Source organism: Lagenorhynchus albirostris, chromosome 7 (assembly GCF_949774975.1).
Source record: "Lagenorhynchus albirostris chromosome 7, mLagAlb1.1, whole genome shotgun sequence".
In the NCBI taxonomy this organism is placed as follows: Eukaryota; Metazoa; Chordata; class Mammalia; order Artiodactyla; family Delphinidae; genus Lagenorhynchus; species Lagenorhynchus albirostris.
Genome location: NC_083101.1, coordinates 44,898,079 through 44,912,040, shown reverse-complemented (window position 1 = coordinate 44,912,040; position 13,962 = coordinate 44,898,079). Strand labels below are relative to the sequence as shown.

The 13,962-nt window shown below is 42.1% G+C and overlaps 1 protein-coding gene and 1 pseudogene across 2 annotated transcripts in view; one reads left to right on the top strand and one right to left on the bottom strand.

The window, feature by feature from the left end:
• The window catches only part of CARNMT1 (carnosine N-methyltransferase 1), a 40,163-nt gene extending 36,618 nt beyond the window's left edge, over positions 1-3,545 (bottom strand). The window contains exon 1 of one of the 2 annotated variants that reach the window (XM_060154966.1): positions 3,109-3,545. In XM_060154966.1, the coding sequence (XP_060010949.1) occupies positions 3,109-3,350 (242 nt within the window). In that variant the 5' untranslated portion in view covers positions 3,351-3,545. The remainder of the gene's footprint in view (positions 1-3,108) is intronic. The other variant, XM_060154967.1, reaches the window with a different exon arrangement.
• Positions 3,546-4,618: 1,073 nt separating this feature from the next.
• Positions 4,619-6,401, top strand: LOC132523585 (large ribosomal subunit protein eL22-like; annotated as a pseudogene).
• Positions 6,402-13,962: the final 7,561 nt, after the last annotated feature.

Here is a 13,962-nt window from a genome sequence, read left to right as displayed (position 1 = left end):
TATTCTACAATTCCAAACACGGAAGCACACCTTTTCAGAGGAGAGTCTGTCTCAATCCATTTAAAATATTTATTAAATGCCCAAGGTTAAAATTGTCTTACTAGTACCACTACTTACTAATGCAGGGTAAATTTTTAGTTAATGACTTTGGATTTCAGGCCAGACTCTACCACAATTTGGTCGTATAACCCTAGGCAAGGTGCTCACCATATCCCCTCACCTGTAAAAATGAGCTCTACATCTCAGTTTTTAAGATCTCACCTAACTGCTATTTCTAAAAGTAGGACATTTCTGACGACGTTTGATATTTCAAATGTAGTATTTCTTCTGTGAGTAGGTATCTCCATTCATAACAAGAGCAGTATTTTAAGGCTAACATTTTTTGCTATTCAGTACAATGCTATCATCATTTTTACCTCAGTCAGAATATGTCATCTAAGAATGATGTCAGAATATGTCATCTAAAATCTGTAGAAAGTACAGGACTGGAAGCCACTGGAAAGAGAATTCTTTTTTTTTGAATTTTATTTTTTTATACAGCAGGTTCTTATTAGTTATCCATTTAATACATATTAATGTATACATGTCAATCCCAATCTCCCAATTCATCCCCCCACCACCACTCCCCCCTGCTGCTTTCCCCCCTTGGTGTCCATACATTTGTTCTCTGCATCTGTGTCTCTATTTCTGCCCTGCAAACTGGTTCATCTGTACCATTTTTCTAGGTTCCACATATATGCATTAATATATGATATTTGTTTTTCTCTTGGAAAGAGAAAATATTAACCAAAAGACATTTCTTGCCTTATGACCTTTATCTAAATCTCCTATATATTGACAAAAAGGCAGTGAGTAGTAAAACCAAACTGTCTGAAATTTGGAAGCATCTGCTAAAGGTCTAGAATAGAATTGTTCGTAAGAACTTACTACAATGATGGAAAGGCTTACATCTGCACTGCCCAATACAGCAGACAATAGCCGCATGTGGCTACTGAGCATCTGAAATGTAGCTAGTGAGACTGAGGAAAGGAATTTTTAATTTTATTAAATTTTAAGTAATTTAAGCTTAAATGCAGCCAGATGTGATTAGTGGCTATGGTATTGGACAGTACAGGTCTAGAAGATTATAAAATGTTGGAATGTAATAATCCAGTGTTTTCTGCTACACAATCCTTCCCATACCCCTAAACATACTTTTAATTGTATACTACTTTCAGTACAGGGATTTCAATTTTTTCATTAAGAGAGTACATGCAAATAAAAAGGACTGTTGTTAAAAATGAAATTTTCCTCAGTCCCACACTGAACTGGTAAAGAAGAGGGAGGAGAGTATAGGAAATTGTATCACAACCACCAGAATGTGCACACAGTGCCCTTTTCTATATTGCCACACTTAGGTCCTAGTTTCAGGTCAAAATCCCCTGCCCTCCCCCACAAAAAGGCCCAGCTGATACTCAATCATAAATATCAATTTTAAATTAGTCCCAATATATTAGAACTGCATACAAACACACATTTTAACTGAGTCCACAATAGTCAAGACATTTCCCAGTATTCTTTCTACATTTTTCAACAGTAAAATATACCAGACTTCTCTGCAGCTAACACTTCTGGCTATCTATTGTCAGCTTCTTCCCCTCGCTGCATGGTTCTTCCAGACACAATACTTGTAACAAGTTCAATGCTCCAGTTGTCTGCCTTCCTCACTCCGTTGATACTAAATCAAATCCCCATGTTACTAATTCCCTTTTGAGCTCCATAAGTAATGCAATCCATGGCTCCTATGCCCGAGTTTAATTAGTAAATTATTTCATCAAGATGTCTCAACTTCAAAACTTCATGTCACCAATTTAATCAGAGTCTGAAGTAACTTTAAGCTTTCATTAAGCAAGTTTTAAAATTCAGAATAGTAACAAACTAGTTTAACCATCAGTTACAAATTGACAAACTATTTGGGAATGACAAATGTACTTCTTTGCTACTACTTGTCTTATTTGTTAAAAATAGAGCTCCAACAACATGCCAAGCACTGGCAACGTAAAAATAAATAAGGCTCTGTCCCTGCCCTTGAGGAGGTCAGTCAACCAATATTTAAAAATTTGCATAAAGCACAGCAGGAGCCCATCTAAGGGAACAGTTTTACTTCAGTAGGAGGTCACATCTATCAGATTCCAACTGCAGACTCAGAACATTGCCGTCGGTGTACTCATCTCTCACACGAATAAAAGTGCTTTCTTTACCTGAAAATCCAATTGTTTTAAGTCCCTTTCAGATCTTGGAATTATAATTTTGTGACTAAGCTACTTTACGATTTATCTACAAGAAAAATTAAAGTTAGGAAGTTTAAAAGTCCTACCACTGTGCCCAACCCACAGTGAGAATTCGATAAATATTTGCAGAAAAAAAATCATAAAAGCGGCTCCTACAGTGCTTTCCTTCATTCCCCCCTTAAAAACTCTGCAAATTTTAGAACATCCGGACCATCTCCGATCTTAATTTCACCCACCAGTTAAAGGCACTGAGCAGCATCATTCACTCGCTCATCACAAAAGTGCTGTGTTTTCGCAGCGCCAGGGGTGGGGGGTGTGTGAGGGGCGGAAATCTTAATGCTGCTCTCACAAGAACTTAAAACAGTTTGAGAAAAAAACATCCTACGGCATCCCACGTGTAGGTGAACTTGGGCTCTCCGTCTGTTCAGTTTGCAGGACAGCGACAATACATACAAATCATGCCCAGCACTGGACGATTTTACCACCACCATCTTCTATCTGAAATTCTTACAGCACTTTTCCGGTCACCCTCACCCGCCTCAAGCCAAACCTTTAACGAGGAAGGAAAGGCAAGAGGGCTAATCTGATCCAGAGATCAGAAGACAAGAGGCTGAGCAACAGACGGCGCGGCAGACACGCGAGAGTGCAGCGCCGGGAGGGGCTAAGGTGGTGCGAGATGACTCGGGGGCGCGGAGGTCAGCTCAGGCGGCCCGGTTCCGACGCCCCGGAGGCGTGGCGACCGGAGGGCGAGCGCGGCGTGCGCCACGGTGCGGACGGGTCAGCCGCAAGCAGCGGGCGCGCCGACGGGCTGAGCGGGGGTCCGCCGCGGGCTCCTTACCCATAGTAGCGGAAGGCATTAATGATCTTCCAGAAGTGCTCGCGCTCAAGCCTCTCCTCCTCTTCCTCTGTGCTGCGCGTGGCCGCCGCCGCCGAAACCGCCGCGGCGGAGCCCAAACGCCCGGCGGAGAACTGCACTTCCACCTCCTCGCTCCCGCCGCCTCCTCCGCGGCTGCCGCCGCCTCCCCCGCAGCCCTCGGGCAGCTGAGAGACTGGCGGCGGAGGGCGCCGCCGTCGCTGCATCGCCGCCGCGGCCCTCGGCCTGGCTCGCTTGCGTCTCGCCGCGACTGAAAGCGTGGTGGCGGCTGCTTGGCCCTCCTCTAGACGGCGCCCGCCGTGGACATGCCCCCAGCTCGCGGCGCGCCCCGCCCCCGCCGCCCTCAGGCCTCCATCAGCGCCTGGCTCCGCCAGGTCTTCTGAGCACCCGGAACGACCGCGCTTGCGCATTCGAGAGTACGACGAAGGGCCGCAGCCACCTGCGCTCATTTGCTGCCGGCCTTTGGCGACGGCGCGCTGATGTCACAACAACGCGTGAAGTAGGCGGGGGCAAGGGCCAGATGGGTGGGGCGAAGGAGGAGATTCCTGGCAGGTTGGGGATGGCACCTGCGAGCAGCCGCGTGGTTCGGGCTTGAGAGCCGGTGAGTGCTGGGTGGTGGAACAGGCCGCTGAACTAAGGCTAACACATTAGCAAAGGAGAAATGCAGAAAAAAAGTTCAGCTTTGATGAATTTAATAGGAACTTTTATTTCAGAAAGTCTAGAAGGAAGGTCTTGCATTCGCTCGCCCTAAGTTGTTTTAATGAATTTCTTAAGTGAATTTCTATTTTTATTTTATTTTTTTAACATCTTTATTGGAGTATAATTGCTTTACAATGGTATGTTAGCTTCAGCTTCACAACAAAATGAATCAGTTATATACATACATATATTCCCATATCTCTTCCCGCTTGCGTCTCCCTCCCTCCCACCCTCCCTATCCCACCCCTCCAGGCGGTCACAAAGCACCGAGCTGATCTCCCTGTGCTATACGGCTGCTTCCCACTAGCTATTTACCTTACGTTTGGTAGTGTATATATGTCCATGCCTCTTTATCGCTTTGTCACCGTTTACCCTTCCCCCTCCCCATAACCTCAAGTCCATTCTCTAGTAAGTCTGTGTCTTTATTCCTGTTTCACCCCTAGGTTTTTCATGACATTTTTTTCTAATTCCATATATATGTGTTAGCATACGGTATTTGTCTCTCTCTTTCTGACTTACTTCACTCTGTATGACAGACTCTAGGTCTATCCACCTCATTACAAATAGCTCAATTTCGTCTCTTTTTATGGCTGAGTAATATTCCATTGTATATATGTGCCACATCTTCTTTATCCATTCATCCGATGATGGACACTTAGGTTGTTTCCATCTCCGGGCTATTGTAAATAGAGCTGCAATGAACATTTTGGTACATGACTTTTTTTGAATTATGGTTTTCTCAGGGTATATGCCCATAATTGGGCATATATTAATTGCATAAATGTAGAGGGACACTGTCATCTTTTCAGTGTTTAGGGGCCAGCGAAAGCCCTAACCCAAGCCCTGGACTGGTCATGGCAGCAGATCGGGAAACATTCAGGAACCTAACTCTGGCTAGTACTCGCACTTTGGAAGACCACCAAAGCGCAAAGGAGCCGTAACGCGGTGCAGCATTAACATCAAACGGTGGCCCATAGCAATGTCAGACTTAACCACTAACTCTTATTTACCTGCGTTCATTTTCCGCCCCATTTCTCTCTGGGCTCGTGGATAAAACCTCTGCCCTACCTGCATTTGATGTTATTCTTAGAAAATAACTCGTTTCACTCAATTTATTCTACCATCCAGCAAAATAGTCTTTCAAAATAACGGTAAAAGAAGATTGTTTTATTCAGGAGAATTAAACTTGCTCAGGGACCACGGATTCTGTTAAAAAGATATAATCATATTGAAAATGAAGTGGCTCTCTGATCGCGCGGCGGGCCTTCAGGATGGCGCCGAAGAAAGACAAGAAGCCTAAGAAGTCAACCTGAAAGTTTAATTTGGACCTTACTCATCCAGTAGAAGATGGAATTTTTAATTCTGGAAATTTTGAACAGTGTCTACGGGAGAAGGTTAAAGTGAATGGAAAAACTGGAAATCTTGGGAATGTCGTTCACATTGAACGCTTCAAGAATAAAGTCAGTTGTTTCTGAGAAACAGTTCTCTAAAAGGTATTTGAAATACCTTACCAAGAAGTACCTTAAAAAGAAAAATCTTCGTGATTGTCTTCGTGTGGTTGCATCTGACAAGGAGATTTACGAACTTCATTACTTCCAGATTAGTCAAGATGAAGATGGATCCAAGTCTGAGGACTAGATGAAGCCATCCCTTATAGGGCTTTGCTTGCTAATAAAACAAATGAAGTATACAAGAGAGACATCTTGAAATGGACCTTTAGTTTATCAGTGAATAAAAAACATTACTCTGGGGCTTCCCTGGTGGCACAGTGGTTAAGCATCCACCTGGGGACACAGGTTCGAGCCCTAGTCTGGGAAGATCCCACATGCCGTGGAGCAACTAAGCCCGTGCGCCACAACTACTGAGCCTGTGCTCTAGAGCCCACAAGCCACAACTACTGAGCCCGTGTGCCACAACTACTGAAACCCATGCACCTAGAGCCCGTGCTCCACAACAGGAGAAGCCACCACAATGAGAAGCCCGCGCACCGCAATGAAGAGCGGCCCCCACTCGTTTGCTGCAACTAGAAAAAGCCCACGCACAGCAACGAAGACCCAACACAGCCAAAAATAAAAAAATACATTTATTTTAAAAACAAAAAATCATTACTCTGTATGTTAAGCATTCATCTCTTTTATTTAAGTGTATGCTGTTTGTATGGTGCTGGCTTTCCTTTAATACTTTTTTTTTAAATTTTTATTGGAGTATAGTTGATTTACAATGTTGTGTTAGTTCTGAGTATATAGCAAAGTGAATCAGTTATACACATATGCACTCCTTTTTTTTTAAGATTCTTTTCCCATATAGGCCATTACAGAATATTGAGTAGAGTTCCCTGTGCTACAGAGCAGGTTCTTATTAGTAACCTATTTTATATATAGTAGTGTGTACATGTCAGTCCCAGTCTCCCAATCTATCCCTCCCCCCCTTATCCCCTGGTAACCATAAGTTTGTTTTCTACATTTGTGACTCTACTTCTGTTTTGTAAATAAGTTCATTTGTACGCCCTCGTTTTTTTTAAAATACTTTCTGTAAGCAGTATTTAAATAGCCTATAGCTAGTGGAATTTCTTTCAGGATTTCTAAAATGTACTGCTTTTAGAAATGTCCTTGAGTTAAAGTATATAGTGAAAAAATGAAGCACAATTCTGGGTATAACTTTATATAATAAAATATTTAAATTCTCAAAAAAAATGAAGTGGCTTCATTTTCATAATTTAAATTAATAATTGAAATAAGGCAATGCTAAAAAAAAGTACTGTGGTTATTCTGTGTTAATGTTACATTTTAATACAATGTTTTTATAAAGTTTAAAGTTATTTATTTTTTGAATAGTAATGCAGTAATACATGGTTCAAAATTCAAAAGGAAAATGCAAAGGGTTACAAATGTAAAGTTTCTTTACCCTGTCCCTAACCACCAATATCCCTGTCCCAGACACAATATATCAATTCCTTGCCTATTCTTCCAACTTTTCTATCCAGTACCTTTTTTCTTAGAGTCTGGTGTTTGGAAGTTATATATAAATTCTCATAATATTAACTGTTACCAATGCTGTTTTCATATGCACACACAAATTATACATGTCATAATTTGTGACATATATCATGCTAACATTTAATATTTTAATTGTTTTCCCCTATTGTATCCCCTTATTTGTTCCTTACCTCAACTCTGTGAAGTAAGTCTTGTTATATTCCTTTAAGAAATGAAGACAGACTCAGCAAAATTGTCTTACCCAGGGACACATAAATAGCAGAGCTAAAGTACATTTATTCATTCATTCTTTCCAGCAAATGTGTTGGTTGCCACCTATGTCTCTTGCACTGAGCTAAAGGCAGCTAGAAGCTAGTGGAAACATGTACTTCTCATTTTCCCTTTGCCAGTTGGTAAGTGTGACCTGTTTAAAAAAGTTACTTGAGGTGTCGACTGTATTGTTTCTAAAATGGATGTAATATTACCCTTCCTACAGGGCCATTGGGAGAAATAAATGAGATAAAGAGCAAGAAATGCCTAGTATATCAGCTTAATAAATGTTTTCTCTTCAGAATACATTTTTGATCTTGTTTTAAAACACTTTTCTTAAGACTTCCTCTTCCTAACTTCTTTGCAATGAGTTTCTCCTATAGAAATCTTCCCAAACAATAGAGCCCTTTGGGCTGAAAGTTTGGGAATGTTTTCATCCCAAGGTCAATTAAACTCCAAGAATTAATAACCAAAACATACTAAGCATCCCTTAGTTTTCCCAGTCCTACCAACAAAGTTACGTCTTCATTATTCTCAAGGTTGTTTCATAATGAATAAATGTTTATAAATAAAGGCTTAGAAATCAGCAGGCCTATTCACCTGTTAATCATAAGTATATTTCTATTCGCCTCATGTTCCCCAAATGGATATCTCACTGAAAGTTGGCACTTAAATATTATGTTGGTTTACCTTTTAACCAGTTGCCTTCCCTACTAGACTCTTAAGTTCTTTGAGGGCGAGATGCATATATTGATCTGTTTTGTTCAAGACCATATCCCCAACATCCAGCACAGTGTCTGGCATGTGAAGATTTTCTAAAACCAGTTTATGGATTGAGTACAAGAATTTACAAGTGCCAGGCACTGTGCTAAATACTACATACATCATTGCCTTTAACTTAGTACTTAAAATAGTATTGTCATTCCTGTTTTTTTTTTTAACAGATGAAACCACTGTAATTTAAAGACTTTAAGTAATGCTATCAAAGCATACAGCTCCTACATGGTAAAGCCCAGATTTGAAAGCAAGTGGACAAAGCCCAAAATACTATTAACCACTGGATCTACTGCCTCTATTGAAGTTGATCCTGTTTATTCTTACATCAGTTTCATGAAGTCCTTTTACTTTTGGAAACCTTGCAAATAATTGTTATTTACAGTAATTTGACCTTCTAGGTGGGCGAGAAAAGGTATGTATACTTTACTTACGAAAAGCAAGAGACTAGATTGCTCAAGAAATATGTTTATGGAGATAAACTATTTCTTACTCTTTATGTTTAAATATCTTGTTTTTATATCAACAAAGATTCAAATTGCTATTGATCTAAGCACCTCATGGAAAAAGGGGACAGCAGCTAGGGAATTCTTCAGCTTAATATCAGGGTCCCCTTATAATCATTATCATTCTGGGGTTTACAGTTTTTCTTCTTGGAATTCCTCTATTAAGTCTGCTCTTTATGAGTACTGTCTTTGACTGAGAACTAGCTAGTTTTGCCTTTGTATTCTTTGTTCTAATACCTGGATTTAGGCTAAGAATACCATAATTTGTCTTTAAATAACGACCATACTCTCCACTGTGGAACTAAAGATATGACTCCTGTAATGATCTCTTTTTCCCTCTAGAGACTCTTTATCTTCTTAATCACAGGAGCCACTTCCAGTTGCAATCTTTGTGTACACATTATTTTAATGCTCTCAATAGTTATTCTCAAACTTGGGAAAATAAGTCATAGATTATTTACCATACTGCTAGGAGTCACTACTTCTTTCCAGAAGCACTAAAGTAGCCCTGCAAATAAGTTTTCCCATCCTCTAAGCTCTAAATCATTTTTTTGTTGGTGTTGGGAAACATTTCAAGTTAAAAGAATCATTTGAACTGACATTATTCCATGCTTCCCTGTCCAGAAATCCAGGGCCAACCGACCCTATTGGCATATACCCACACATGTTTAGGGTACCAGTCAAGCAAATGTACCGTAACATATCTATTACTCCCCCCCCCCGCTGCCCCAAAAAAGTGTCAGAGTAGTCATTGTGGAGGAAAATCAAAATTTGTACTTCCTTACACTTATTTTACAGGTTATCTTGGTGGTGGTGGTTTAAATTACCTATGGTGGTGAAGATGGGAGTACCGCAATATTTTCAGGCAAAAGGCCTATAACAGTCATCTAAAAGACCTGCTAGTACCAAGAATTTGTGCTTTGTCTGAGCACCTCCTACAAGTAGGAAAGACACTTTCTGCTTCCTTCTTCTCTGCAGAGGCAGTCTCTAAGATCTTGTCCTGGTGTCTGTCTGCCCCTGGCACCTATCTGCCCCTTACCTTTTCTGAAATTATCAGTATTAATAAGGAATAATATTGGGCTAATCTGTTTGAATTAGCAGTCACTATTGTACCTCATCCTGACTCCTGGCTCTCCCTTTAAAAATCCTGTCAGTCACTTGGAGGTTTCCCATCTATCTAACCTTTAATGAGCTATAGCTGTGGTCTACATTTGCTGCTCAAAGGTGTGGACCCTATTCCAGCACCATGGACAAATCCTGGGAGCGTCTTAGAAATGGAGTATTTCAGGCCGCACCTACTGAATTTGCATTTAAACAACACGCCCAGGTGTTTGATAGGTACGTTAAAATTTGAAAAGCACCGCTTTAGAAACAACACAGAACATACACATATGAATCCCTTTACTGATGATAGATACATGTCTCATAGTATCTTTCTCTCTGAGAGCCTATATTAGGCAGACTGCTCTCAGTGATATGAACAGAACACCCAACTAAAACTAGCTTAAATGATAAGGACATTTACTATCTAAAAAACCATGAAGTTCCAAGCTACATCAGCTCCAGATTATCAACCCAGTCCTTCCCATCCTTGGGATCTGCTATTTTCAGCATGCTAGCTTAATCCCTCACAATCGTAAAATGGCTGCCACAGTTCAAGGCATCACACCCAGATACAACAAATTCAGCAAAGAAAGCCTGTTTCCTCCTATATGGGTCTCTTCAGTAGGAACACTCTTCCTGGAAGCCACCCAGCAGACTTCCCATAGTGCTTCACATTCCCATTTCTAAACTAACAGTAGACAACAGATATAGAATTACCTGGACAGGCTTAGACTAATTAATATCATCTTCATAATCCTGAAATACAATCATAATTTTTTTTTTTTTTTGCAGTACGCGGGCCTCTCACTGCTGTGGCCTCTCCCGTTGCGGAGCACAGGCTCCGGATGCGCAGGCTCAGCGGCCAGGGCTCATGGGCCCAGCCGCTCCGTGGCATGTGGGATCTTCCCAGACCGGGGCACGAACCCGTGTCCCCTGCATCGGCAGGCGGACTCTCAACCACTGCGCCACCAGGGAAGCCCACAATCAGAATATTTATTTTCGCCTAAACTTATCAGGCCCGTCTTACCAAGAGGAAAACTAAACACTCTAAGCTAGGTGGGGATGGGGGGAGTTTGCTGCTAAGAAGGCAAATAACAGTACCTTTATCTTCATGTTTAAACAGAAAAAAGAAAGTAGGAGTGACAGAAATCCTCTCAAAGAACAAATCCTCTCTGATTTAATATATACCCACACTATAAGCATAACTAACTTAATATGTATATATAATTAAGGTTTGGCTTTAGTTTCTTTTATTGTACTCTATGCTCTATGCCAAATGAATCCTTGTATGTACTTTACTTGCTAATAAATAGGCTAACATAAAAATTATTGGGGGCAGGGCTTGGCTGAGGTCAAGAATCTGGTCTATTGCAACACTTCCTAACTTATCTGCTAGCCTCCAGATTTCCCTCACATATGAGAGTGCCCCAGGTATATGAGAGACTTCAAATGATTCTTTTCTCAATAAATAGTTTTCTTTTTTCAAAAGTGAATTGAGGGGCTTCCCTGGTGGCACAGTGGTTGAGAGTCCGCCTGCCGATGCAGGGGACACGGGTTTGTGCCTCGGTCCGGGAAGATCCCACATGCCGCGGAGCGGCTGGGCCCGTGAGCCATGGCCGCTGAGCCTGCGCGTCCGGAGCCTGTGCTCTGCAACGGGAGAGGCCACAGCAGTGAGAGGCCCGCGTACTAGAAAAAAAAAAAAAGTGAATTGAGTAGGGACTTCCCTGGTGGTCCAGTGGTTAAGAAGCCGCCTTCCAATGCAGGGGACGCAGGTTTAATCCCTGGTTGGAGAACTAAGATCCCACATGCTGCAGGGCAACTAAACCTGTGCACCGCAGCTACTGAGCACACAAGCCACAACTAGAGAGCCCACGTGCCACAACTACACAGCCCACATGCTCTGGAGACTGCGCGCCACAAGGAAAGATCCCGCATGCCGCAACTAAGACCTGATGCAGCCAAAAATAAGTAAGTAAATAAATAAATACTTTTTTTTTAAGTGAATTGATTATGTTGCTCTTCTGATTCAAATCCTGCAGTGACGTTCCACTGCCTATTGAATAAAGTCTAAGTTCTTTAACATAACATATAACATCCTTCCCAGTGGGCCACAGGCAATCTTTCCAGTTATGTCCTATAAGTCCCCACCCATCCCCTCACCTTATCACCCACAATCACTCCTTCCCCTATGATCTCAGAGCTCTCCTTCCTCTGTTACTGGGTGCCTCACACTCCTTTGTAATTAGTTGCTAAAATATCTGGTTCCCCAGCAGAATATGAGCTCATTTATCTTCTTCATTTTGCATGACTGAATTTTCTAATTTTTCTACAAAATTTTATACCAAAGTTTTATATCAGCATTTTACTAAAAGTGTGCCTTAATAAAAAATATGTTGTAGGGCTTCCCTGGTGGCACAGTGGTTGAGAGTCCGCCTGCCGATGCAGGGGACACGGGTTCGTGCCCCGGTCCGGGAAGATCCCACATGCCGCGGAGCGGCTGGGCCCATGAGCCATGGCCGCTAAGCCTGTGCGTCTGGAGCCTGTGCTCCGCAATGGGAGAGGCCACAACAGTGAGAGGCCCGTGTACTGCAAAAAAAAAAAAAAAATATGTTGTAAACAAGCTTGTAATATTTCGGATGGACATAAAAAATCTTGGTGGGAGGAGGCATCAGGCTGCAGAAGAAGGAAGTATCTGTGGTGGATGTGATGTCCATGTTCAGATTTAATGTCTTTTCAGAGAGGAAAAAAAAAAAAGCCTTTTTACCTTCAGCCAAAGGCAGAATAAGAGTATGATGTCATACAGCAAAAAACTGAAGTTCTGAAGATAGAAGAATTTCTTTTGCAGAATTAGAGCCATCCAATAGATGAAGATGAAGAAATGAAAACTTACAAGCTGGATTCATGGCTAGGGAAGTGGCAGAATTCCATTATCTCACTAATATCTCCAGAAAAATCAATGTTTTTTGGTGGGAGGTAATGTTTCTTTCACGCTCTTGACCTGTCCATCTATGAAAAGGGAGTTCAGTCAAGCAATACCCCTTGACTTTCTCTACTCCTCTGCCTGGAGAAGGTGGGGTGTCTCATCTGATTGGAACATCTGGGAGGAATAAACTGGGCGTGCTCAACTCAGCTCCGGGCCTTATTTATTTTGTCCCTCTTGGGAGTAAACTTGCTTACAGTAAGCACAATTTCTTCTCTGTTACTCATGCCATAAAATCCTTCCCAGCTGGAAAAGCTGTCCTGGTCCAATACTGCTATGACTATATGAGTAAGTCTAATTCCGCATGGAGTTAGGAGGCCCATTTGACTCTCGTGTAAAGATGTATTCTCCAAGGTAGGCTTTATCAGTAAAAGAGGGGATATTTGGACAACCATCTGCCTCTGCTTTGTCTTATTGCTCAATTGTTCTGAACCCAGGTGGGAAAGAGGGGAGTGTAGTAACTATATTTTATTTTCTGTATTCTTTTTTTTTTTAAGTTTTATTATTGAAAATTTCTAACATGTACAAAGTACTGAGGATAGCAATGAGAACTACCACACAGCTTCAACAGTCATCACTCATGGCCAATCTTATTTCCTTTGTACCTCCCACTCTCCATTATTCTGAAGCAAATTCTAGATATCACATTATTTCGCCCCTAAACAGGTAGGCACGCACCTCTAAAACGAAAGAATGGGAACCAAGACATTTGGTGTCTATGCCTAGCTCAGTGGGTGGCAGTCCTCTGTATCTTCATTTCTGCAATTTGTAAAATACGATTTATAGGTGGTTGCAATGAAATTTTTTGTTTTTTAAGTAACCACAATCAAAAAGGAGGGCTAAATCCTCACAAGGCTCCAGGAGGGAAGCTCACCCCCTAAACCCAGGCTGGCAAAGCCCAAGGCACCACTCAGGAACAATTCCCTTCAAGGTGGGGATCCCAGGCACTGCCCATGGTCCCTGGCCGTCTAGGGTGCAGTGGGTCCTCGTCCCCCCCTTATCTTCCATATTCTTGAGGCTCTGCCACCTGGGGCCTCACTGACGGGGGAGAGACTGCTCCTCTCAGGGCTAGCTAATTGTCCAATAGCTAACAAATCCCCTAAACCTTTCATATACAAACGGACCAATCCAGAACCCACATCCATCCTTCAACCACCTTCTTTATCAGACTCTCACACACCAAGTCAATATTCCCCTGCCCTAATCAACCCAGCGCCAGGTACTAGATAACTGGAGACAGTCCCTACATCCCAGAGCCTGCTGAAATTATTCAGACTAGCCAATCCTAAGCATGCTTACTCTGCCTTGCCTTTACAGTGGAAACCACAATAAACGCTTTTGCCCACGCCTTCCCCTTGACCACCCCCATCTCCTGATTGATCCTGATGCTTCCCTGTATGGCCCTATGTGGTGAAGCATGCCCCTCTTCTTGAAGACGGTAAGCAAAAACTATCTTGTCAGTGGCATCTGTCTCCTGATCTCCTGGTCTCACCATACTGAATAATAATAA